Source organism: Eufriesea mexicana, unplaced genomic scaffold (genome assembly GCF_001483705.2).
Source record: "Eufriesea mexicana isolate 0111107269 unplaced genomic scaffold, ASM148370v2 scaffold16629, whole genome shotgun sequence".
Taxonomy (NCBI): domain Eukaryota; kingdom Metazoa; phylum Arthropoda; class Insecta; order Hymenoptera; family Apidae; genus Eufriesea; species Eufriesea mexicana.
The window spans coordinates 147,518-173,357 of NW_016924050.1; the positions used below are offsets into that span (position 1 = coordinate 147,518).

Here is a 25,840-nt window from a genome sequence, read left to right on the forward strand (position 1 = left end):
ATGAAAGGGAAAAAGAACAACTAGAAAAAATTTGTGTGAATTTATTTATATCCCAGCACTGAATGAAATTTTCAAAGTGAAATATTTTGAAGCAAACACTGACATCGACATGACGGATTTTCATTATCGAAATTCGTTGTGCTATATCGACAACTTCAGACGAAATATTTTCGATCGTACATAACCTTTTCACTCTCAGTGGTACTATCATATCGCTTCGTGAATATCGGACACAACTGTCAAAACAACAGCTATGTCGAAAGAAAATTCATCGAATTTTGAAAAGGAAGAAAAAGATGCTTCGACCCTATCAGAGTTATTCGATAAAGCGTTTGATTTGTTCAATAACATAAATAAAACAGATGAACCTACGAACAGTTCGAAAATTCAGGTATTATATTACATTAATAATTACGTATAACTCTTTTAAGCACTTTCCTTTGCTTGTCTGTCCAATCGTTTAGTGAAATTATACTGTCATGTAAATGTCTTATACGAATTTCGCAAATTTTCAAATATAAATATATAATTTATGTCTTCTCTATTTTCTTTTTTATTTGTTTTAGTCTGACATCAAACGAACCATGAATATGTTAGAAGAAGCAACAAGATTAGTTTCTATAGTCGATATGTTTAGCCAAAATGAAAGTTTCGATGAGGTAGCAACAGAAAATATCAAATACTTTTTACTGCCAGCTTTCCTTGGTACACTCGCTACGAAAATATGTAATACAGACGATCGAATGCATATCGTTAATGTTGCCGAAATTTATTTTGTGGATTTTCTAAAACGCGTTAAAGCTTACGGTTTAACCGATATCGATGTGCCTGAGATTACGTCGGAACGCGAGAAAGAAAATGCATCCCAGAGAGTTCGAACAAATGCAGAATTAATTACTGAAATGGTAAAACTTCTACGATTCTGGAGATGATTACTATTACAAAATATCATTATATTAAAAAATTGTTTTTAATTTTTTATGTTTACAATCTTTTACTACGCGTGGTCTTTTACTATGTGTAGGTAAACCGAAGAAACACGAAACTGCAAAGGTATAAAGAGCAAAAAGAGTTAGAATCACGTTTGCAAATTTTGAAGAAAAGTTTGTCTGATCCAAACATAGATGATGAAGTTAAAAGAGAATATTTTGTAATACTTGTCAAGTTGTATGTAAACTTAACGATCGAAGAATTGAACTCTTTAGCTGCTGAAAAGCCAATTTTAGAACACATGAAAAATATGGGAAAATCTGACACCATGTCTACGCAAGTTCCGCAAAAGCATAAACCATCCCTGCCAAAATTACAACCAATTATTATCACTCGAGATGAAATGCAGAAAAAAGTGTTTGGAAGTGGTTATCCTAGTTTACCTGTTCTTACTGTTCAAGAATTTTATGAACAACGAGTGAAAGAAGGGGAGTAAGTAGAAAACCTCATTGATTTCGTTGATTTCTCAACGGTTTTCATAATATTTGTATTTCAGCTGGCCCAATCCTGCACAACAGCATCAGGCAAATTCAAAGTGCTTACAAGACTTGGCAGGCAGTCAGGAAAGGGATAACGAAGAAGATATTAAGAAAGAAGAAATGATTGAAGCAGATGATCCAGAGACCTTAAGACAATTACGTGCCATGGATGAATATAAAGATACGCACAGAAGAGGATGGGGCAATCGTGCTAATAGAAGTTGAATGTGAAAGAATTATTTGTCTTATATCAAAAATGCGCTGGTAAAAGAGTTTTATATGTATCTTATCAATCTTTTATTTGGCATTGTATTGATATTATTTATATGTTTCCCAAACTGATATAGTATACTGTTAAAGATAATATTACTGTTGTTTGCATGACAGTAATTCAAAAGAAATAAAAGAGTAACGCGTTTGTAAAAAATTTGTTAACTTGTTTTGCCTTTTTTCTTTCCATATCTATACTTTCTAGAAAGTTTTGTTCCTTCTTCATTTTTTGGCATGTAGTTCATATCAAAAAGGGAGATCGCATACATATCGCATACATATCGCATATATATTATACATTTATTTATAGTTATTAATTTACAGTTATAATATGATAATGTGATGAAATAGCATTTTTCAAATAATTATAATTTGAAAGCTAATCTTACTTGTGCGCATCGTTGATAATTGTCGTTAATGAGAATAAGGTTTGTATCATAAGAAAACTAGATGGCGTGAACGTTTAAATGCATAAGGCGCAGGTGTCAACTCGAAAACAGTAATACTGTGAATCAGTGTACTAGGTAGGAGTTTATGCGTCAGCAACAGGTTGTCAAGTTACGAGAACACGTTCTCACGTTTTCTATTTTCAACGTAAGTTGAATATGAAAAAGCGGAAGTTATGCAAAGACGCGTAAATTTGTTCGTTAAAGTTTTGAGATAGATTCGTTATGTTGTATTCAGAACGACAAATCGACGACGATCTCGTTAATGATGGGTGCGATTCAAAGCCATACACAGAATATATTAGTTCTTAGAAATAGTAAATAATCTGAAAATATTATTCACGCGTAAATTACTCATCTAATTCTAGAAAAAGTCTTATCACGCTGAAACATGAGAAAAGCTATTTCTTCCTTGATATGTGTTTTTTTTCGAGGATTCGTACAACGTCAACCACAACCAATTTAGAATTTATTTTGGGAATAAGATGATCGTGCAAACAATGATACCGCATTTATGGATCAAGGCTGCTCACAAATGTACGTATTTCATTGATAAATCTTTTATTGCGGCTATTTTCATGCAAAATTCTGCATCATAAAAAGGTTAGAAGATGCTTACAATTAGTTTTTTAAACGATCTTTGCTATTGATTTATATCACACGCGCGTGTGTGTGCGCGCACGAGCGCGCGCGTGTGCGTATGTGTGTATTTGCGTTTCTTTTTCCTTGGAATATTACAGTAGACATACATATTTTGTTTAACAAAATTTATTCGTATTATTTGTACATTTCACGTCTCGTGCCATTTTCCATCAACACTGTTTGCTTGAACGTGTCAGCGATATATCCTCGAAGCAGTGTGTATGTTAATTTGATTTGCGTTCCACTTTGTAAAGCAGATTATGAACTTCTTGAAAAGATCGATCGTTATTAATCTGTACTGTCGTAAACCAAATTATAAGGCTTTTTCTGTGATCAACGTTAACATTCTTAGGCGCATTTTGTTAGATTGAGATGCTTTAACGATTTCGTTTTTAAACTTGTTGTTGATTGTAATTTGACTAATTTTATACATTTCACGTTTATATGAACTTTTTTATGTTTTGCAGATATTCGGGAGAAGACTTTTTGAATTACAGATTAATAGAGAATAAATATTGTCTGAGTATACAGCAAGTATAATAAGATTGAGAACAATGGAGAAGGCACAGACAACTACGTACATAGAAGGTAATAATCACCTTCTAGATTATTGGGAAGAATATCAAAAAATGATGGAAGAAACTAAGCTGTTGGATGATTACCTCGAAGAAGAATGCCCACGCAATTATGATGGTATGTATTTTTTCTGGTTATTCTACATTGTAACTGATAATAAGAATTACTATAACGAGGAATGTGAATTGACTTTAAAAGATGGCGAAGAGGAAGCAGAATGGTTACGTACAGCTGGTCTAGGCCAATTGACAGAAGCATGGAAAGCTGGAAAAGAAGTACAACCGGATGAATTGGGTGCAGCATTACGTCCCTTGTCAAGAGCTCAAGCTGAAGCAGTGAAACGACGCGTTAAATCGTTGAATCATACGGTGAAACAGCGTTTCAATCAACGTCAACGTGTTCGTAAACCAGATATCAGAGATGTTTTTAAGGATGTAGAGGTATGTATGGTAGGTAGACGATATAATTGTAAGGAGAAGAGGAAAAGATGGGTTATTATTGTTAACGCATTGTTAGGCTTCTAGTACTGGAACAAGGTCGCGGAGCGCCACACCTGATTCCTTAGATTCCGTAACAGGCGTGACATCAGAGAACGCTTCGCCCCCGTCACTGGCAACAGTCACCGTTGTCGATGCGCACCATACAAAGTAAGATTTCTTCGTTATATGTTTTCGTGACGGATACTGGTAGATATATTAATGATATATTGTATATTACGTAGCGTTACCGTTCCAAATTTTGTATCGGTGTTTCAACAATCAAACGAATGTAAGGAAACAGTACGTAGAACACCTAGTGCGCCATTGACGCGAATGGAGATGGTAGCAGGTCCACCGGCAACTCCGTTACCCGTTCAAGAAATTTTCAGGCGTGCTGGAAATTGGTTACGAGGAGACGTTGCTAACGATTCAGGTATTGGTCATTGGTGATATATTTTACAACTAGTTTTAAAGTAATTATAGTTGTAATAAGCGTGTAACATAATAATTAGAAAGAAACACGCGATCAGATTATAGAAAGAATTTCGTTTACAGAAGGAATTCAGCTAACAGGTTACCATAGATTAGGAACGATACACGTTTCGAAACCTAGTATACAGAGACGAAGCGGAAGCGATCCTAGCGAAGTAGCGAATGCAAGGAGTTTAGGCGAAGCCATCGAAAAGTTGAACACTTGCAAAGATTCAACGTTGAGGTGCGTTGGAGATTTTGAAGTACTTTTGCGAAATTATACGCGTATACCGTATCGTCTGGACGAAGAAGTTTGATTCGAAAACGCTGGAAATTGTAGGAGAAATTCGGGCGGTCATGCAACGGTAACCCGAAGTCATAGCAGCCTGTACGGATTAACAAGACCAGTGGACGATCCGTTGATAACGCATCCGTTAAATCGAACATCTTCTCACGGTCATTTAAGTTTCGAAGAAATGTGCAGATCAAACGAAGTAAGGACAGAAATACGGAAATCGGAAATTGTGCCTGCAGCCGACGATATACAAAGTCGACTGGGAGTAGAAACGCTTACACAGCGAGATTTGACCAGGTTACAACCATTATTGTGGCTTGAACTTAGCGCGGTGTTCGACAAGTATAACGTTCCATTGAAAAAACGGAAGCCGAATAAGCGTCGAGTAAAAGGTTGGCACAGACGTTGGTTTCTGGCCATTTTTCTGGCGTAGAAACGTAGAATAGATGGGAAACTAAATTAAGAAGTAAATGAAAAATTTGATAAAGATTTAATACTATTTTTGTTCTTAGCTGGAAACTTGTTCGGGGTCTCGTTATCGACTCTTTTACTTCGGGACAGTCAATTGTCATCGGAAGAAAGCAATATCCCACTAGTATTCCAAAAGCTTCTTAACGAATTGACGAGGCGAGGCATAAAAGAAGAGGGCATTCTTCGCGTGGGAGGACACAAGCAAAAAGTACAATTTTCAACAAATCTAAATTATGAACGGAGATGGACGCGTTACATATGTTTGGAATGAATGAATATCGTTGTTTGGTTCAGGTTGAATCGATATGCGTGGAGTTGGAAACGGATTTCTATTGCAAGCCGAAAGAAATGGATAAATTGTTTAAACGCATGTCGTGTCACGATTTGTCGGCAGTTTTGAAAAAGTTGTTGCGCGACCTGCCGCAGCCGTTACTTACCGTAGAGCTTATCGATGCTTTCTATCAAAGTCACGGTAAGTGGAAAATACATGGAAACGTTCCGTTGGTTTGGTGTGTGATCCGATGCACCGGATTTCGGAATACGCGAACACATTTTCACGTGAGTCTTTTCTTTTTTCTACGATGATATATTTTTATTAAACAGAAGTTTCTTTTTCTTTTTATTCTCGCACGTACAGGAGTGAAGGATCATCAGGAGTTGTCGTACGCATTGAATTTGCTGGTGCTATTGCTACCTATAGAGCATCGTTGTACTTTGAGAGCGGTGATTAAGTTTTTAAGGTCGATCGTGGAAAACGAAGCATCGAATAAAATGTCGATCCATAACGTAGCGATGATAGTGGCACCGTCTTTGTTTCCACCGCGATACATTTATCCTCGTGATCGTACCGATTTGAGTGCTCAGGTTAATATGGCTGCCATATGCTGTCAAGCGACGGAAGCTCTTCTCGTTAACGCGAATAAATTGTGGTACGTACCAAACGAGCTTTTAAATCAGTTGCACAGACATTCGGAAGAAGAAAGATATCGAAAGTATAAAAAGAAATTTTATTGAGGTCGATGGTGCTCGTGATAGAGAGAAGCGTAGAGATTTACAGGTGCGCATGCGCAAACGCGTTCTCGTTTCGATTAGAAGCATTCCTTCTATTCCGTTCGCAAGGTTTCGAAAAGAGAGGTAAAAAAGAGAAGGAAAGGTCGTGGATGGTTTGCCTTATAAGCAAAGTTGATGAACGAACGAACGAACGAACGAACGAACAAACGGACGAACGGTTTTGGGAAAATTGATAAATCATGAATGAATGAAAGGGAGAGCGTAGCTGGATCACGCGGATCCCGCAATAAATAACGTACGAATTCGCGAGTATCGCGGTAATAATAATTAACCACGAAATTAAAAGGTTAACGAGGCGCGGTAATTGGATGCAAGGGGACAAATGCTTGGCATATGCGATTAGTTTTATCGATTTTACTGGTCTGAAGGTGCAATAGACAGAAGGTTCTATAGTACGTATGTTTGATGTTTGGGCGTTGATGAGATTAATAGAATAACGCGTGATAGGGAATGGCGGTTTGGAAATGGGAAGAATCTTTATTTCCGACTAATCAGCTGTTCACTGCGTTTTCTCGAAACATGTAACTCGTGCGTATTACAGAAGTCGTTGCCACGTCTCGACGATTTTTCGTATTCATCGTTCGCCGATGCCACGTATAGATATAAATACGCGAATGGCGAAGCGCGAGTCGAGTACGAAGACACGAATAATTATAAAATTCGCAGATCGACGCGTAACATGGCGACTCGTTTCTTCGAATATACGTTGTAACGCGCGAGCAATCTAATTTATTACTAACAATTGCGTGCGTGCGTGCGTGCGTGCGTGCGTGCGTGCGTGCGTGCGTGCGTGTACGCGTGTGCGAAATCTTCGCAGTTTAGCGTATAGCGTAGTTTTATATTTTTAGTTAATTTTTTGAAACACATTTTTTGTTCTTTTTTAATCTATCAATACGTATATCGATAGAATTTACCGTACTCGTGTAACTTTGCTCGAATTTAACGAACACAACGAAAGGGAAGCACGCAAAGAATCATCGCTCGGACTTTTTCGTCGAAAGTCGATCGACGATGCATTTCTTACGCGACCTATGCGCCATACTAGTTTAAGCGATTGTACATAGAACGTGACGTAAGATGGTTACATTCGTGTGAATAAAGTGCCAAAGAAAATAATCAAGTCGATGGTCGATCTTTTGATTTAGCGTTTGTTCCTTGCTCCATTCCTTTCTCCTACGATATATGGCATTAGCAAAATGCACGTAAAAAGAAGAAATGTGGAAGAAAGGACAAAGTTATTTGCTCGATGGTTACCTACGACGACTGGAACGACAGGACAGCAACGAAAGTGGTCGAGATTTTCGTTTGAGATTTTCGCGACGATACGTATCGGGGATGATAGGCGAAGTAACAGGAAGTAAATAGGAAGTAGAGAGGAGAGTAGGCTACATTACCGTGACTAGATTTCCTTTCGAGGAAGAGGGCGATAGATAAATAGGAGAGAAAGAGTTAGAGGGGGAGGCGGAATCAATACACCGACGCGATTACTCTTTCGAGATCGACGTGTTGGATAATAGGGGCGAAAAGATGGTTGGCTAGTTGCCGGGGACAGGAAGCGGTGAGAATAGGAAGAAGGAGCATAAGTTTGGCCACCCTGGTGGACGATTCGGTTCTACCAGCAAGATGCCGAACCAGAGTTTCCACCGCGGTGTTGGTTGCACGCGACGTCAAACGAATGCCGTTGGTCGTTTCGGCGATCTCTGGATTTGGGGGAAAAGAAAGAAAAAAGTGTAGAATAAAAGGGAGGAAAATGGTCGGAGAAGACTCCGAAAGAGTGGTCGGTTGGCGATGATCGCTCGGTGATGCGCGCATCGTTAGCGTATCGCGCGTAAATATTTGAATTTATTACCGGGTCGACAGAGGACCAAGGTTTCCAGAATGGAGAATTCGATTGGATCGGGACGCAAATTGGAGATGGTGGTTCTTGCCGCGGATACAGCATCGTGCTCCGCGTGGTCAGCCGAGGCGTTGGTTTTCCGAAAATTTGTCAGATCGATCGGCCAGATGGCGGCTCGCAGAACGAATGCCGCAGCCCAGCCTCTTCGAAGGATTCTATTCTGCTCGTGCAAATGGAGCATCGAGAATTCGCGATGCTGTCGAGCGGCTCGCACAGTCGAGAAGAATATCCGAGCCGCGATTTCGTATCGTATCGTGTCTCCTGCAAGCAATTCCGCTTCGTTAGCGCGGCTCGAAACGCGCGCGAAAGAACGAGTGGAGAGAATTAGGAAGAAAAGATGGATCGCGATTCCGTTACCAGAGATAAGGGTAGTCGGTGGCGTAGCAGTAGCGGTATCGGTATCCGTAACAGTAGCAATAGTAGGAGGGCAGATGATTGGTCTGGTCGACGAGGAAGAGAATCCTATATCGTGGTTTGCTTTGCTCGCGCGATGGCTCGTCGTCGACGAATCGTCCGTCCGCATGGTGGATAAAGTCGGTGCTGCGATCCATCCGGGCTTGGAAGAGGTAAGAGATTCCGGCAGTGACGATGGCAATGGTTGCAGCGAGGATTGCAGCGAGGATTGCAGCGAGGGTTGCGTGGACGGCGCGCAAGGATAATCGCGAGCGACGGTCGCGATCTTGCTTCGAACGCGCGGCCCTCTTTCTTCTTGAACGGCTAGGCAGAAAAGAAAGCAACTAACGACGTTCTCCGCATCGATCGAGTTGGGATCGGGTCGGGCCGGGCGAGGAAGAACGATCGAATCGACGCCGCCGACGATGGAAGGGAACTCGGTATTGTTTGCATCTCGTTACCTACACGATTACGCGTTCCGAGTTGACTCGGTTTGCTTACCTGCGGTGTTCATTCCAACGGTAAAGCACTTGTTCAGGCGGCAATACGGACACCAATTGCGCCTGGCTTTGTCGACGGAACAGGCTCCGGTGCCGGCTGAAAAATTAGCGAAATCGCGAGATCTCGGTGAATCGGCTGAACTCGCGTTGTCGCGTTACTAGGGAGAAAGAATTTCGCGCACCTATGCAAGTGAAAAGGGCGCCGCGACGCACGGACCTCTTGAAGAAGCACGAACAACCGTCGCAGCAGTAAATCCCATAGTGCTTGCCGTAGGATCGGTCGCCGCAAACTTTGCACGCAACCGGTGTCGGCAGCGTTCTTCCTGTCTCGACAGAGATTCCGGTTAACCGGATCTTCGTTGTATCGCTAAGATTCGCTAAGATTCGCTAAGATTCGCCTTCGGAAAAACTTACCCATTCTTCTATCTCGTGGACGAGAGGCAACGTGAAAGAAAGTATTGGGGCAAGCGGTTACGCGTTGGGAAGCGACGACGCGATCGATCTGCCGGGTTCGTCGACGAAGACGGCGAGGATCGGACTGGTTGGAGGCGAACGCGAGAGATCGAGCAGCGATGTCCACCGGCGGCGAGTGTGTACGCGCGTGTGTGCTGCAAGCTCTAAGGGCGCGAGGCCACCGTGCCGGGTGGTCAGACCGCGAGGAAAAGACAATATTTACCGAGCATCGTTGTGAAATCGCTGTGGACGACAGCTCGTGGAGAACTCGCGAGGGTAGTCGAGTGGTTGGAGGGAAGCGTTTTGCGACCCTGCTGGATGACGCGCGTTCCTCTTTCCACAGAAACGACAACACGGGATCGAAAGCTGTTCTCTTTATTGCGCGTCGTAAGTAAACTAATCATACAGGAACTGTACAAAAAAAGCTGACACTTGTTCGGAAACGAGTCCCCGTCTGTTGGTTCTCCTCGGATTTGCCGCGTTCCTCGCGTTTCTCGCGTTTCACCGCGAGTCTTTCGTCGGATTCTCGACAAAAGGGCCTCCTTTCCCTCCTTTCGTGCCATCGTCTTAACAAGCTAGTCCGCCGTGGAAATATAATAGTCTACCGTGGATCGGATTTCTCCGAGTTTTATTTACAACCGAATACGCAACTTTCGTTCGCCGAACGTAATGGTAGATTGCGCGCGAATTACGAAGAAACGAGCGCGAATACGACACAGCGAGAGTAAGAGACAACCAGAGTACGACAGCGAATGCGACAGCGAATGGCGACAGCGAATGGCGACAGCGAGAACGACAGCGAGAACGACAGCGAGAACGACAGCGAGAACGATAGCGAAACGCGCGTTCCCGGAACACCTTTGTCCCGGAAACGCGATTCGATGGAAATCGATGGAAATATTTCGACCGGTACCAGCGCGCGGTTACCACGATGACCCGCGTCTCTTTCCTCGGCGACCACGGAAACGAAAGCGTTTACGCGTTTCATATTTTTCGCGCCTCGTTCCCTCCCTGATCCGTAGTCGTACCATTGGACGCGACGCGACGACGACGACGACGACGACGACGACGACGTACAGGAAGGAGAACGAGAACGGGGTAAAACGGAAAAGTTTCTGTTTCGCGAGCAGATTCCGTGACGCGAAACCGCGACGTGGATATCGTCGTCGATTCCTCGACGTTGAAACGAAATTACGTGGAGGCGAGTAACTTGGCAGCCGCGGTAACGTGATGTTGATGATGATACGGCGCTTCTTGGCTTCCGTAATACGTTTGCTGCTGATGCTCGCTGGTCGCTACCCCGAGCTGATGGGGATGCTGGTAGTACGAGGAATAGGGTTGACCCACGATACCGTCGCAACTTCGCGGTTCCGTTTTCACGGTAGCCACGCTTCCGGTGGCCAAAAGGGACGTGTGGCCAAGATAGACGGGTCTCTCGGACGAACTCGACGCGCCACCACCGGTGCTCGATTTCGACGCTTCGATTTGATGCTGTTGCTGCTGCTGTTGTTGCTGTTGTTGCTGCTGCTGCTGCTGTTGTTGCTGCTGCTGCTGTTGTTGCTGCTGCTGTTGGCTACCCTTTAACTCTGTGGACCACACGAAGGGATCCGTATCGATTCCGGGGTCAAAACGCGTCGGGGAAAATTGAAAGGCTGGACTTGGAGAACGGAGAACGGTAAAACGGGGATCGTTTTGCGGCTTACCCGTGGACGGAGAGGAAGCGGCCGAGACGGCGGTGGTCTCGTGGTCCACGGTGGAGGATCTGGCGTTCGGCTCCGGAGTCTTCTTCGGTTTTCGTTTTCGCGTTTGAATGCCGTCTTTCCGCATGGCCAGAGGTCGATTAACGCCGTGTAGCTTGAAGTAGAGACCGCAAGCGTTGCAAACCGGCTCGCCCTCGTTGTTACGCCTCCAGAGGGTGGTGGTGCGGGTACCGCAATTCGTGCAGCACAGGCCCAGCCGCCTGGTAGCCGTCTGAAATTCCGACATCCGCTCGGATTCGTGGGTCGCGCGCGAGTATACGCGACTGGAAACCGACTCACGGGGTCGCTTCGAGTCATCTTCCACTTACCAGCCGTTTAGAGGGTTTTATCAGTGGTCTGTTCATTCCGTTCATCTTGTGATAGAGTCCACACGCGTTGCAGAGATAATGCCCGGTGCCGTCTCTCCTCCAAAGCGGTGTCGATATGGCGCCGCAATTCACGCACTCGCGGCCCTCGCCGAATTGAAAGTCCATCGCGGTATCTGAAAGAATGGAGCAAACCGTTTGGCAGAGGAGCGAGAAAGAGAGAGAGAGAGAGAGAGAGAGAGAGAGAGAGAGAGGAACAACGACAACGTGGTGATCGCTTCCGTGGTCCCCCTCGTCGACGAACGCGAGATCGCGCTGAGAGAAGGCGCGCGAGCTCTTCTCGAGAAGAACGTTTATCGGACGTCGACGCGCCGACGTCGAGAAGCGGAAAAAACGAAGCGGTGGTGCGGTACTCGTGTATGCTCGCGAGGGTACCGCGTGCACCGCCAGAGCACTCGACCGCGAGAATTCGTTTGAAAGAAGCCGCTATCTATCGTTGCTCGCAGATGGCCTACCGCACAGGCATCACCACCGACGTCGTCGTCTTCGTCCTCTTCCTCTTCTTGGTCCTCCTCCTCCTCCTCCTCCTCCTCCACCCCGTCGTCGTCGTCTTCTTCGTCGTCTTCTTCGTCGTCTTCTTCGTCGTCGGCGTCGGCAGCGCGGCGGCTAGTTAGGTTAGTCGATAGTGCTCTCGCGTCGACCGGAGGAAAGAAATCTCTCCTTTTTTTCAAAACTCCTCTTATCGAGCATACGCCTAGTACCTACACTCGCATCCGTCGCGCCCTGGTTTTCCCGTTTAGAAACGCAAACGCGATCCCGCGTCTGGTTCTCGTTCTCTCTGTCTCTCTCTCTCTCTCTCCCTCTCTCTTTCTCTCGCGCGCGCGTTCACTCTTATTCTCTGGTTTTCGAATTGACGCGGAATACGAACCATAGGGGGAAGCTCGTTGAAATCCGGCTCCGTCGTAGGCGCGCCAGGAGGACATCATGGCGACGTTTTGCGCGTAAAAGGGGGCGGCCGCGGCCGCGGCGAGGCTCGAGTGAGGGTGGCCGGTGTGCGGATGAGCCGCGTGCGGGTGCGGATGCGGATGCGGATGCGCGTGGCCAGAATGCGGACCCATAGCGGCGGCTGCAGATCTTCTCCCTTTTCCAACACCCACGAGAAATAAGGCGCGTTATCGTTACTCTATTCCGTCGGCGAAGACGTTCGCGGTAGCAGAGGGTGCGCTAGCAGCGAGGACTGATCGAGACGTTACTTACCAAGCAGGCGAACCAGAGCCCGGGAAGGAGTGATACTGCGCCGCGGCCGCGGCCGCCGCAGCAGTCGCGGCCGACGGGATGGTCGGCCTGGAAGACGGAACGTAGACCGGCGCTTGGAGTTGCTGTCCGTGTTGCTGCTGTTGTTGCTGCGACTGCTGTTGGTAGTCGGAACTAGCGCCGTACCCGCTGCTTCCGCCCCCGTGGAACATCCTCCCCGAGAGCTAACACCGCGGCATCTGTGCGACAGAAGAAAGCTTGGCGATTACTCGGTTCGCCCGTTCGCTTCTTCGCACGCGAACGCGTGTGCGCGCGAGCGCGAGCCCGCGCCTGCAACCGCGAGGATATAGTCGATGCTTCGACCGCGATCCGCACACCCCGAGAGGTGCGACGAGGACGGAGAATCTCGAGGTTCGCCATAGCGGCGGACACGCGGTGACGGGGAGAACGAAGGGGAGAACGAAGGGGAGAAAGAGAGGGAGAGAGAGAGAGAGAGAGAGTGGATCGACGAAGGTTCCCCGTTCGGGATGGGACGATGACGTCTGGCAGGGGGCTAAGTGGTCAAGGGGCGAACCGGCAGGGCCGCGGAGGGGGCGGGAGAGGTCTGGGAGGGATCGGGGAGGGCAGGTTAGAAGAAGGAGGCGCGGAAGGAAGACCGCGAGATCCTAGGAGGCCGTCGACGAACGAAGCCGTGTGTGGAGAGCCGGAGAAACAGAGAAACGGCGAAACAGCGACGCAGGGGGATGGAGAGAAGGAGCGAGACAGAGAGCGCAGACGCGTCTCCACCTTCGAGGCGCGACTCCGCTCCGAGCGGTAGAATCGGAGATACGGGATAGCGGCCATCGCGGCCACGAATAAGATCCGTGTAGGCGGGACCAAAGCTCCGCCGCTTTCGCGCGTACGCGATTCCGCTCTCGCGCGCGCGCGCGCGTGCTCCCAGCCGCGTTTCCGCCAGCGGCTTTGCCGGCTCTCTCGCCGGAAGGACCTGTCTCGTTCCTTATTTTTACCCTTTTCCCGGCTCGCCGCGCTTTTCCGTTTTCCACGTCTCTCCCTCTCTCTCTCTCTCTCATCCGTTTTCGCGATACACCTTGTCATCGACCGCGCGCGTTTTCCTTCTCCCTTTGCACGCCGCGTCGTAGCTTCGATTCCGTCGTCGGATAACGATTATCCGCGAGTGGAACGGAGAGCGAAAGAAATCGGGTTAGTCGTCGATTTCTCCGGATTCCTGGCATCTCGGGACACGCGACAGGACGATCGCGATTTACGACGATCGCCTATCGAGCTCGAAACTCGTCGATTTATCGGGACGAGGAAAGGCGATAAGCATCGCTGTCTCATCGCTTCGACGAGCCGACTTATGCGCGCATTTATGCACACCCTTCTCCGGATATGGCCGATACCGTGACGTTGCGCCACCCGTCGAAATAGTTTCACGGTATTTTCCGTCCCGCAAAGTCACGCCGGGAGAGGGTATCGTCGTTCGCGAGGATTTTCCGGGTGGATCGTTCGATGCCACTACGCAACAGCCTTCGCGGCCAAAGGGCTTTAATGGGAACCGGTTAGAAGTCTAATCGTGTTTCGGCGGTGGAGCGGCGCCGGAACGAACAGGCATCTGGCGCCAGGCCGAACTTTGCGTTTCCAAGGCGAGATCGCGAAGGAACCACGACGGTGACTAGGACGACGGCGACGACGACGACGACGACAGCGACGGCGAAGAAGAGCTGCCGAGACTATCGCGATCGCGAGTCCAAACGATCGACATGGATGCGCGTGTCCTCGAGCGAGTCGTTAAAAGGAGCGTGAAAGAGCGAAGAGCCGAGATTCGGAGGACTGGTCGCTCGACTCGTCGATACGAAGCGACGCTAATGGGAATAACGTTTCTCGTTCGCCTCTCTTTTCTCTCTTTCGGCCTGGATCTGCCTCTGACTTTTACCTTTTTTTCTTCTTCCTTTTCTCGTCTTCGTTTCTCTGGTCCAACGAGATCGTGGACGAAAGGCGAAACGATATTATACCGTAGCTATTCTCTACAAAGTCGATTAATCGCTTTCAACGTCTACCGGTTCTCTCTCTCTCTCTCTCTCTTTCTCTCCTTCTCGTTGAAAATCTCGTTGCTCGTTGGACTGAACGTGGAATGGAATGGAGCGGAATCGAGTCGATCCGCGAAATCGTTCCTGCTCGGATATACCTACCTACACCACTCTCGGCTGGGACAGGCCTGAATCGAGAGGAGCAAAGTCAAAGTCCGATCCGCCGCTGATGTCGCCGGATCGGCCGGTCGTTCTCGATGCCAAGGCGCCACGGCGCCGACCGCGTAGAAGGGTTTCCTTGTAACCCCGTCGTAGAAACGCCACTCGTACGCACGCACACTCTCGCACGTTCCCGTCTCGGCATCCGTCTCCTACCATTCGTTCATCGGGTCACTTTATCCTTCCGATTCCACCGCGACTCTCCGTTAGCGTTCCATTCTCACCGTCTCGCCATTTCCGTCATCTCGTCTCGTTCCAACTCGTCTGCCACACTCTCTCTCTCTCTCTCTCTCTCTCTCTCTCTCTCTCTCTCCCTGTTTGTTCGTTTCCCACTCGTTGGCTTTTCGCGAAAAAGAGTCTTGGCTTTGACACGTTCGAACGGTTCGACGGGCGACGAAAGGAAGACGAGGGGAAGAGGAGCGGCGGCGTTTCGGTGTGAACGCCCCTTTCGGTAACCCGATACCGAAGATGCAAACGAGAGATAAGATTCCTTGGAAATTGCGCTCCGGTCCAGTTTCGGCACGCGCCTCTCGCATACCCCCGCCTTTCTGCCGGCGTGCTTCCATTGACAGGCACGCGAGCTTATCTACGCTCCGGAATCTCGTAGAGATTCACCGCGCTTCCGATTCCACTTTCCTGTCCCCGTCGCTTCCTTTCTTTCCTTTCTTTCCTCTCTATTCCTCTCTATTCCTCTCTATTCCTTTCGTCCGATTCTTTGATCTGCTACTCGCGTACACACGCGCGCGCTTTGACGCGTCAACCGACTCGCGCTTATATCCCGCCGCGCGAGCGACGAGCCGCGTCGCTCGTTCGCATAAATCCCTGCGAATTGAATTTACACGCGCCCGTGCTTCGAGGTGCGTGACGCCGGATCGAAGAGCGAATAACGAAGCGGGGAAAAATACGCGAAAGAGAGGCAGAGTGTCGGAGAGGTCGAGGGAAAAGGATAAAAGAGGAAAGAAGAGGAAAGGAGTGCGTCTGCGTGTGACGTGCGCGTGCATAAGTGGGTATGGTCGGCGAGACAAACGGGGCTAAGGGGGAATCGAGGAAAGAGCAGAGAAAGGAGGACGGACTCGTACCTGGCTCGCGAGAGAATTTCTGCTAGTCGTCATCGTCGACCACGACCACGACCACGACCACGACCACGACCACGACCACGATGTATCTCTGTCGGTTTACGGAAACAGCGAGCAACGAATAGCAGCGTCGAAAGGAAAGAAAAAGAGATAAAGGAGAAAAAGATAGGTACATCCGGGACAGAAGCACTGGTCGAAGCTCGTATACCGCCACGACCTATTTTCCCATCGTTTCACCGTTCGCGATAAATTCGAGTCGACCAGCGTGTTCGTCTTCGTTTTCGCGTTTTCGCGTTTTCGCGTTTTCGCGTTCGAGTTGCCCGTCCGGACGCGCCAAGAGTTCGCTCGCACTCGCGCGCGCGTACGCGTCTCGTACTCGCGATAAGCGAACCAAGGGGGGCATAGGAAATTCCTGGAATAGTTTCCCAGTGTCGGCGAACGAAAGCCACGACTGAAAGGTGACCGGTTCGAGCACCGGCCGTCGCTTCCAGCGCCAACACACCGCGATCCACGGGCTTGATCCACGAGCTCCAACCGTCCGCGTTCTAACTCGGTTCGATCATCGTCCCTGTTCGAAAAGAATCGGAACTCGCGTGGACCGTGGTAAATCGCGAGCAATCGCGCGAGGGATTCCAATGGCGGGCTCGAAAGGGTTACGCGTTCCGGTGGCTCCGAAACAGTCGTGACGCTAAATATTCCCGCACGCGAGGATTTATTTTCGCGCGAGACCGGCGTCGCACCGAGCGAGAAAGTTTCGTTTCCACGATGGAAGCGAAATTATCGACGACGCTAGAGCGAAAACGCGATTAATCCGGGAACGAGAAAGCGAGAAACGCCACCACTCGCGTGGTTATCGCGATAAGGGCGACGTGGAAGGAAAAAGGGAGGAAACGAAGAAGGTAAATTAGCGGCGACGAAAAGTACGGGTTAGCGTAATCCTGCGCGCCGGTACTCGTACGTTTTCACCGAGGATTAAACGAAAGCGGTCGCGACACCGAGAATGGCACTCGGCAACCTCGTCGTCGCCTCCGGCTTTCCTCGAGTTCCAAGGAAACGAGATCTCGATCGCGCGCATACGAAATAACGAGGCGAGCTCGTAAATATCGGAAGCGACGACCGTAGTACACCCGTGTTTTCATACGCGCCTAGCGTGGATCGCACGCGCGCGTGCAAATACGAGCCTCGTAATCCGTTCCCGTCGTTGGCCAAGCGACGCCACCGTCTAGTCCGAGTCCATTTTTCCTCCTTTTCCACGGAAAAATCTCACGGCGATCCTTTCTCGAGCCGACGCGAGGACGCGCGCGTGCGCGGCGAGAAGAGAGATCTTGCGAGGAGAGCAAGAAAGAAGGGAAAAAAGGAGAAAGGGACAAATGAAAAACGAGCGCGATCCGCGACACCCGGTTTGCCTACTTACGCCTACTTTAGGCGGTCACCGAGCAGCCGACCCAGGCCGATGTCGAGTCGCGTTCCCGTGAATCGTTACGAATTTCCTCGATTCGAGAGGCGCGGATCGAGACGCGATCGAGACGCACGGAACGGAGCGGCGAAGAGAAACGGACGGAAAAACGGAAAAGGACGTTCGTGTCCGGTGACTGGGACTACGCGGGTACCGTTGATAAGAGACAAGAGCGGTACGCGATTTAAATATTTATGAATTATGGAGTGGCTCGCCGCGTAGTTGGCCAATTTTTGCCAACGACTTTGAACCGGGAAGCGAGTAACTTCTCCCTTTCCTCTACCTTCCCTATTCATTGCTCGACTCTAAAGGAGATTTATGCATCCAGCCTCGAGCGCGGAGAGAAAAGCTTCGGCTGGCGCTCGCAGGCATTCGCGCGTTTCCAGCTACGAGTGGAACCTCTCGAAGCGAGAAATCCAACGCCGGTTCGACCACCGGCCAAATCGGCGTCGATCCATCTCCGCTCGCGGACCTACCTATACTACCTAACCAGCGTCCTACGATCCTCCGATTCTTCACCGTTCCACTTCCGGTTTCAACTCGGAACACGACTTTTCAATAAGGTCGCCGCTCGTCCGTCGCCGGAATTTTTCCGCCCGTCTAACGTACCTATTCGGGACACCGAGTTCAGGTACGAGAGCGCCTCGGACGTAACCTGCGTCACCTTATCTTTGCCTTCGTATCTTTGCCCTGTCTTCTCTCTCTCTCTCTCTCTCTCTCTCTCTCTCTCTCTCTCTCTCTCTCCCTCCGGCGCGCGCGCGCGCGAGCGCTTTATGCTCGTGGGCGTTCGTGAAAGCGAGAGAAGCGAACGCGCGCGCGGGAAAATCGAGCGCGCGCGAGTCGACGATGCGACGACGGAGATCGCGATCGGTACGAGCATCACCGAGTCGCGATCCAGTCGAGTGCCGACCGCGAATCGATCCAAGGGTCGAGCGCCATTTTGCTTCGATCCACCATCGCGGTTTCTCCTTTCGTTTCATCCCCGAATCTATTTCACGGGAAAGCGGCGAACCGACCGTTCCGCCGACCGTGGCAGTCCATTACGTCCAACCGTCCTGTCGTTAGTTCCCCCGTCATTCGAGAAAGCCCATCGATAGCAGGGGGTCCCTTCGTTTATAGCCTTCCAACGCCATCGTCCCTACCACCGCGTCACGTACGCTTACGCCCTTTCCCTCGCGTGCCGCCGCGCGTTTTCAACAACTCTGCGCTTTCTCGCGATTTTCTCTCCACCGAGATCCGTCCCGATTTCGCCGCGAAACCATTCCAGACACGGTCCGAGACGGTCATCGAAACGTCCGAAATACCGAAACGTTCCACCACTCCGGATGGCCGTTCGAGTGGTCCGGTAGAGAGAAGTCTCGGGATTCGGGCTAATTATAATATAAAACTTGCCGCGCCTTGTCGCCTTTCGTGTTCCTCCGCGATTCCTTTTCCTGTCCGTTTCCCTCGGGAACAAGGTTGCGCCGCTCGTCGCGCCGCAGACGTTCCCAACCGATTATCGAGACAACGCTCGCGCTACCCTCGCAGGTGGATCGGTGTCGGTAAGAGGCCGATCTCGCGAGGGATCGACGCTACGAACGAGTGGCGGACGTATCCGATGGGGATCGCGACTCGCGTCGCGGTCCAGCGAATCGCGAAACGTCGCGATCGCGAGAAAGAAGAGCTCGGCGTTGGTTGAGAAGCACGGTCGGTGTATCGGCAGGCCGTTGTCTCTATACTCCTCGAGGGCGCTCGATCAACGCACCAACACTCTCCAACGATCCCTGATCCGATGCACGCACGCCCGTTCGCAAACGTCACACGAACGTTGCTCTCACACAAACTCGCACGGCCAGCCGCTCGACCAGCCAGTCAGCCAGCCAGCCAGCCAGCCAGCCAGCCAGCCAGCCATCCGACCAGCCAGCCATCCGACCAGCCAGCCATCCGACCAGCCAGCCAGCCAGCCAGCCAGCCAGCCAGCCAGCCAGCCAGCCAGCAAACCATCCGATCAAGCCAGCCATCCGACCAGCCAGCCATCCGGCCAGTCGGCCCAACAGCCGCATAATACACGCGCCATAATACGCGCGCGCCGCATTACGACTCGGTTAAACGCGGCTGAAAACTTTGCGACCGACGTCGCGCCGTTTTTTCACCGTCCAACTGCTCCGACCGTAGCATCGAGTCGCGGCAAACTTTTGCCCACGGTTGGGAGAAACGAGATTCGATACCGTCCCACAGCTGGTCGCGGCGACTCGCGCGAATCGCTGGATTCGCGCTCTGGTGGACGGAACGCGGTGGGAAAGAAAATAGACGAGTTTTCACTCGGCTCCGTTTCGTTTCCCCCGGGAAGGAGATTGCGCGCGAGCGCGAACCGAGTGGACGGAGAGGAATCGATCGCGCGCTAATTAACCGAGTCGATTATTCGGCCGGCACGCACCGTCCCGGACCGGTTCTACCGTTCTCGAGCGTATCCGGGAAGTTCCGTGTAAACGTTGCGATCGAATCGCACGAAGACGCTTTGCCGAGCGCAACGAGTCGCGCGCTCCCGTTCCCGATCCCGTTCCCGTTCCCTCGCCTATCGTCTCTGTCTTTCTTCTCTTCGTCCGTCGCATAGAGCCGAGCTCGATCGGTGATTTCGCGATGGACCGTGCACACGCGCACGCGCGCGCGCCGACGCTCCGAAACGCGTTCCCATGCGTGACCGGCAGCGGACGAGCACGTCCACGCCTGGACGCGATACGCCGCGACGCGAGCCGCGAGGAACGAGCAGGGAAAAAGGAAGGCGGCGAAATTAGCGCGACATGGATGGACGGGTGGTGTGTGCGCGAACCGCGGATCGAAGGACGCGAGAGCGAAGAGGAAGAGCGAGGCGATATCGGTCGGGTAGCAAGCAGACGGCCGGCGAGACCGGTAGCAACGGAGCTACGGGACGTACGCGCGATCCAATTATCCGCTCGGTCTCCGAGAGCAGATCGCGGTCGCGGTTATCATAAATCAAGATTAACGGTCGGGAAGATTTTCGCCGTCCAACCGGTCGCGAGTTTCGATTTTTAAAGCCCGAATATCCGCGTGCTGTTCGCAACGGCTCCAACTCGGCTATTCGGCGACACGCGTACGTTTCGTTTCCTTTCCTTTCCTTTCCTTTCCTTTCCTTTCCTTTCCTTCTTTCTCCATCCACCGATCGACGTTGTCGTCGTCGTTGTCGTCGTCGCTGTCGACGATGATGCGTTAACGGGTTAAACGTATTCGCGATTACGCGATAATTTGCGATTTTTAGTCGAAGCGGAGAAGGAGCAGGCAAACTGGTTTCGCTCTCGCGGGAAAAGAGCGACTTCCTGCTCGCGCGATTCGTCGCGCGCGCGCGCCACATCAGCGCCTTTTCGACGAACGGCCGTGTTTCGCGGTCCTCGTCGTCCTCGTCGTCGTCGTCGTCGTCGTCATCTTCGTCAACGTCGCGAACGTGGTCGTGGTAGCGTTTGCATCGGCGTCCGCGTTCGCGTTCGCAACTACTCTAACGCTGGCGCACGCATCGTCGACCAATCTCGAGCATAAACCGGTCACCGACCGGACTCGAACGAGTTACGATAAATCGTGAATAACGGCCGACCGGAGAGATTCGCTGCCGGGTTCGCGTTAATTTTCTGTTTGTTTTCTAATTAACTTTGAGAAAGCGCGCGCGCAATCGCCCTCTCCTCCGTCGGTCGGATCGGATCGACGATCGGCGGGATACTCTGGGTGTTTTGCGAGCCGGCCGTTGCCGACGCGTGGCCGCGTATCGAGCTCGCGTCGCGACGCTTTCGGCACGCGAATCACGCGACATTTACTCCTTTGGATAATCCTGCCGAATGCTGGAGGACGCGATACGCGTCGGTATTTACCGTTTCCGCGACGAGTTCCAGACGATATCTCTGGATGATCTCCGGAATGGCCGAAACCGGTCAAGCACCGGATTCCGCGGTTGTATATCGATCCTCGGCTATACACCGCGATCGCGGGCAAATAAATCGTCGGTACGGCGCGAGTAAGAAGATCCGCGGGAATGGCGCGACGATACCTTTACCTTTATCGTCCAATTAACGATAAGGATTCGTCGCGTTTATTCCGACCGGACCGGAATCGCCTCTACCGGACCGAGACGTTACGATTATTGTCCGGACCAGCTACGGCTACGATTTTATCGCTCTCTCCTACGATGTTCTCCGATCGAGTTAATCCGCGGTTGGTAGCGTGCGCGCGATCGCGTCTCGCCTCGTTTCGTCTCTCTGCTCTCTGCTCTCTGCTCTCTGCTCTCTGCTCTCCGCTCGCGCCCCGCTTTCTTTCTTTCTTTCTTTCTTTCTTTCTTCCTTTCGCCTTTTCTACTCTGTAGCTGCCAAAGAAACACCGATTCGCCGTTGGTCGCGTGTCAATTTTTACCAAAACTCTCTCCGAGACTCGTTCGTTCCACACGGACCACGGATCGCGCTTGATTTTACCGTTAATCGAGTTACGTAATCGCGATATATCGAAGCTAAGCACGCAAAGCACGTGCCACGCCGCTTCTCGCGTTTCTCGCGTCCAAACGTATCTCCCGCGACCGACCGACCAACCGAGGAACCAACGACCCAGAGCTTCCTCCAGAGAGAGAGAGAGAGAGAGAGAGAGAAAGTATCGTCGACACGGACGACTCGAACGTCTAGCTTTCCAGCGAGGGTGCTCGCGATATCGCTGGCAGCACGCCGACCCGATACGCGCTTTATCGTATCGTAATTCCTACGGGCCGGTTTTAACTATCGCCGAGTCCAGCCGAGAGAGAGAGAGAGAGAGAGAGAGAGAGACACGGGGAGAAACCGTGGACTGCTCTTCTTCTCTTCCGGTTCCCACCGATCCCCTCGTACCTTTGCACCGTCTCGCGCTATCTCGTTCTAGTTTGTCCCTGAATCTCCAGCGTGGCTTCCATTTCGTTTCGATTTTGTTTCCCGTTCGCGCATCCACTCCAACCCTAAAAGGATCAAGAGAAAAAAGAAACGGAGACGAGCGAGGGAGCGAGCTGGGCAGGGAGAGAGAGAGAGAGAGAGAGAGAGAGGTTTGCGGTTTCGCGGGACGGTTTAATCGCGCGCAATCGCTAGGAGAAATGCCGCGTGTCTTTCGCGGTCGGACAGGCCGAGAAGAAGAGCGCAATTAGCGACTGGCTATAATTTAAGCCGGTTCAATTAATGCATCTGCCGCGACGACGAGGTTGGGCCGCACGCCACCCCTCGCGAGATAGGCGAGGGACGACGTGGGATCCTTCTCTAACCGTGGCGCGGCGGCGCGTTTCGTTCGAGCTCTCACCGCCGGTAATTAACGCCACGATACGTCGTCGTCCTGCTGGCCGTCGCCGTCGCCGTCGCCGTCGCCGTCGCCGTCGGCCGCCGGGTCGCGCGCCACAGACCTCGTGGGTAGGTTAGCCTCGTTACGATTCGCGTTCCCACCCTCGCGCGTTCCCTCGGCTTTTCGATTTTTCACTCGCCCGGCGATTTCGCCGCACTCCGGGACATCTCGATACGCGCGCGCAACTCTCGTCACGCGTCTCGCGAACCCACCAACACGAACTGGCTCTTATCGAACGGGCGAGTTTGCCGCGCTCTCGCCGATCGAATCCGCGAACGCGAACCTCGCCGCGCTGAGCTTCCAGTCAAACCCGACTGCAACTCCGGATGGTAATTAACGTCGCGATACCGACTCGCGGTCGGTTCGTTAAATCGCGCGGCATTCTCCTTTTTCGACCGCGATTCGCATCGTTGTTTCGTGCTCGATTCCTCGATGCAATTTCTCCGTCTCCCTCGCGCCTCTCTCTCGCGCGTCTCTCGTGTTTCACCACGTTCCACGGCTATCCGACGCGTATCCGCCAACGACTCGCCGCTCTTCGCTACGCGCTCGAAACTTCTTCGCGCGATCCTCGCCGTGGATTCGAGATGCACGGTTCGCGAGAGATTCGGAGCAGAAATCGAGTGGACGGAAAAGCAGAAGGAGTAGGAAGAGGCAAAGATGGCAAAGCGATGGCGCGCATCCCGGGAGCGGAGAGTGTAAGAGGCGGCGGCGGCGGCGGCGTTATAAGCTGTGCGTGCGAGCGCGCAAAGAAGGTGTTTGCATTGGCCTAGTGCCGAGGCGTTCGCGGCTTAAATTAATTACCTCGTCCTCCGACGTAACGGGTCTTTGGCCGATGCGCGCAAACTCGCTCGCCGCCTCGATCGCTCGATACCATTTTACCGGATTTTACCCCGAGTCAGCGAACCAGCTCTCTCTCTCTCTCTCTCTCTCTCTCTCTCTCTCTCTCTCTTTCTCTCCTCTTCTCTACCTCGACCTCGCCGCGATTATCCTTCGCGACCAGCTCCATCGTCTCCTATTCCCGTCGTTTCTTCGGCGTCTTATCCGGTTCGCAGCCTCCGGATTCTATTCCCATTTTCCATCCCTCCCCTCTCGATCGACGGCTCGAGGATCGCGAAACGCGAATCACGCGAAATCGCGCGCTCTCGCGCGCGAAGGACGTCCGGAGAGAGACCTATTCGTGATCTCGAACGAGTGGAGAGATCGTTGGAGATCTTATCGATCCGACGGCAGACAGCGTGGCAACGTCATTATTACGAGAACCCGTGGCGATCGTTATCGATTCGTAAAAGCATTAACGATCGTTTTACGATGCACGATAAACACGACATTCGATAAACGCGTATCGTACCGAAAGCGAACGCCAATAAAAATATCTATTCGATACGCGGAATAGCTATTACGGTAAATTAAGCGTGCTTCGCGCGTTTCCCGATACGGTCGCTTCGCGTACGCGTTTACTCGCTTTGCTCGGCATCCGTCGCGTGGCCGCGCCGTCGCGTACGCGGAATCCGACTCTGCCGAATCGCTTATGCTCCTTCGTCGCGAGAAGCGAGAACCTAACCGTACGTTATTTTCCACGTTATACCCTTCTTACGAACAACCGTGCCGATTAGATGCTCGCTCGGATCCAAAAAGGGAGAGAGAGAGCAGCTAACGCGCGAACGCAGGTATCCACTGGACGAGTCCCGAAAGGGTGACCGGAAAAAATAGGAAAAGCCGTGGTAACCGAGAAAGGTCTGCTTTCTCCGAGAAGGAGACGAGGCGCCGGGCGACAACCAATTAGGCCTAAGAACCGGACGAGCGTTCTCGTAGAGCGATGTCGCCCGACGCCGGCGACGACGGCGGCGGCGGCGCCGTTACATCCCTCCGAGAGAAACCACTCAAACTCTCTCGGTCCCTTTGCGTTACGCATCCGTCGTTTTCTCTTTTCCGAGTCTACGCGACACCGGCTAAAGTCGTTGCGCGGATCGAAGCGTAGCGCGAGCGCCTATCTCGTCGCGGTTTCTACGGGAAATGGCCGTTCAGATAACGCTACCGGAGAAAGAATGGCGGTGCCGGCATGTTTCGATGTATCGCGATAACCACACTCGCGACGCGAGTTTATCGTTGGCCGTTTAACGACCCGTTACGCGCGCACACCGTTCACGAATATCCGTGGATCGCGACGTAAACGCGATCCTACGCGTAGCTTTTCACACGTATCGCGCCACGATGGATCCTGCACGGAATCCGACGAGTCGAGGAGCATCGAACGGAAACACGGAAAGCGATACCTCGAACTTGACGGGGGGTGTCGGCGCGACCCACCTCCATCGTGGTTATCGTTAATTAACGGCGATAACCGAGCGCGTAGATAAAACCACCCGTATCCTTCGATTGCGACGAACGCTTCCTCCGTGCCACGAACCGCGATTATCGCGGTTACCGAGGCGACCCAACCAAGCAACGACCAAGAGAAAAATGGAAAAGAAGAAGCGCGTACTTACTCGTGATCAGCCGTCCAAGCGCGACATCCTAGCGTTCCAAAGCAAGGTCGATTGGCTCGTTTCCGTTTCCGTTTCCGTTTCCTCGTAACCTCCGTCGATCGTTAGGACAACGTCGCCGGTGGCCGCGTTCGTTGGCTGCGTCGTAGACGAGAACCAAAACACTACCGAGAAAATCTCGTCACAGTTTCGATCGGCTATCTTCCATACGGATGGAACGCGATCGAGTGTTCGCGTAGATCGGATTTCATCGATCGATCCAGAGACAGCCTAACCCCGTCCACGAGAATCGTTCGATTCGTCCACGCTCGCGATCATCGTCTCGGGATCATCGATCCAGCTAATCGCGCACTCTTCTCTCTCGTGCGAGAGATCAAACACTCGCAGACGATGGTCTTCTCACTTGGCACGCACCGTTCCAACGGAGTAGCAGCAGCAGCAGCACCACCACCACCACCACCAGCAGCAGCAGCAGCAGCAGCAGCAGCAGTAGCAACGA

The 25,840-nt window shown here is 51.2% G+C and overlaps 3 protein-coding genes across 6 annotated transcripts; 2 read left to right on the forward strand and 1 right to left on the reverse strand.

The window, feature by feature from the left end:
* The first annotated feature begins 192 nt into the window (after positions 1-192).
* Positions 193-1,876, forward strand: Tap42 (immunoglobulin binding protein Tap42). The gene is made up of 4 exons (XM_017909227.1): positions 193-391; positions 567-905; positions 1,025-1,422; positions 1,487-1,876. The coding sequence occupies exons 1-4, from the start codon at positions 254-256 to the stop codon at positions 1,692-1,694; spliced, it is 1,083 nt and encodes a 360-aa protein (XP_017764716.1). The 5' UTR covers positions 193-253; the 3' UTR covers positions 1,695-1,876.
* Positions 1,877-2,252: 376 nt separating this feature from the next.
* On the forward strand, positions 2,253-6,330 carry conu (Rho GTPase-activating protein conundrum). Of its 4 annotated transcripts, none has more exons than XM_017909210.1 (11): positions 2,253-2,333; positions 2,554-2,722; positions 3,295-3,520; positions 3,602-3,852; positions 3,920-4,050; positions 4,125-4,315; positions 4,438-4,597; positions 4,694-5,040; positions 5,161-5,327; positions 5,414-5,591; positions 5,757-6,330. In XM_017909210.1, exons 3-11 carry the CDS (start codon positions 3,382-3,384, stop codon positions 6,131-6,133), a joined length of 1,941 nt encoding a protein of 646 aa, XP_017764699.1. In that variant the 5' UTR covers positions 2,253-2,333; positions 2,554-2,722; positions 3,295-3,381; the 3' UTR covers positions 6,134-6,330. The 4 variants fall into 4 exon arrangements, with proteins under 4 accessions (XP_017764699.1, XP_017764701.1, XP_017764703.1 ...); XM_017909212.1 differs by having other exon boundaries at positions 2,263-2,457; XM_017909214.1 differs by having other exon boundaries at positions 2,263-2,722; positions 3,602-3,843.
* A 3,900-nt stretch (positions 6,331-10,230) lies between these two features.
* LOC108554076 (GATA-binding factor A) lies at positions 10,231-25,595 on the reverse strand. The gene is given in 5 exon segments (XM_083287409.1): positions 10,231-11,019; positions 11,137-11,404; positions 11,502-11,674; positions 12,427-12,991; positions 25,345-25,595. Coding segments are annotated over 4 exon segments (1,374 nt in total). The 5' UTR covers positions 12,965-12,991; positions 25,345-25,595; the 3' UTR covers positions 10,231-10,624.
* Between the last annotated feature and the right edge of the window lie 245 nt (positions 25,596-25,840).

Coding starts and splice junctions, on each gene's coding strand:
- Tap42 (XM_017909227.1), top strand. CDS start 254: ATGTCGAAAGAAAATTCATCGAATTTTGAAAAGGAAGAAAAAGATGCT. Junction 392..566: donor CGAACAGTTCGAAAATTCAG/GTATTATATTAC, acceptor TATTTGTTTTAG/TCTGACATCAAACGAACCAT. Junction 1,423..1,486: donor CAACGAGTGAAAGAAGGGGA/GTAAGTAGAAAA, acceptor TTTGTATTTCAG/CTGGCCCAATCCTGCACAAC.
- conu (XM_017909210.1), top strand. CDS start 3,382: ATGGAGAAGGCACAGACAACTACGTACATAGAAGGTAATAATCACCTT. Junction 4,598..4,693: donor TGCAAAGATTCAACGTTGAG/GTGCGTTGGAGA, acceptor TGGAAATTGTAG/GAGAAATTCGGGCGGTCATG. Junction 5,328..5,413: donor TGGGAGGACACAAGCAAAAA/GTACAATTTTCA, acceptor TGTTTGGTTCAG/GTTGAATCGATATGCGTGGA.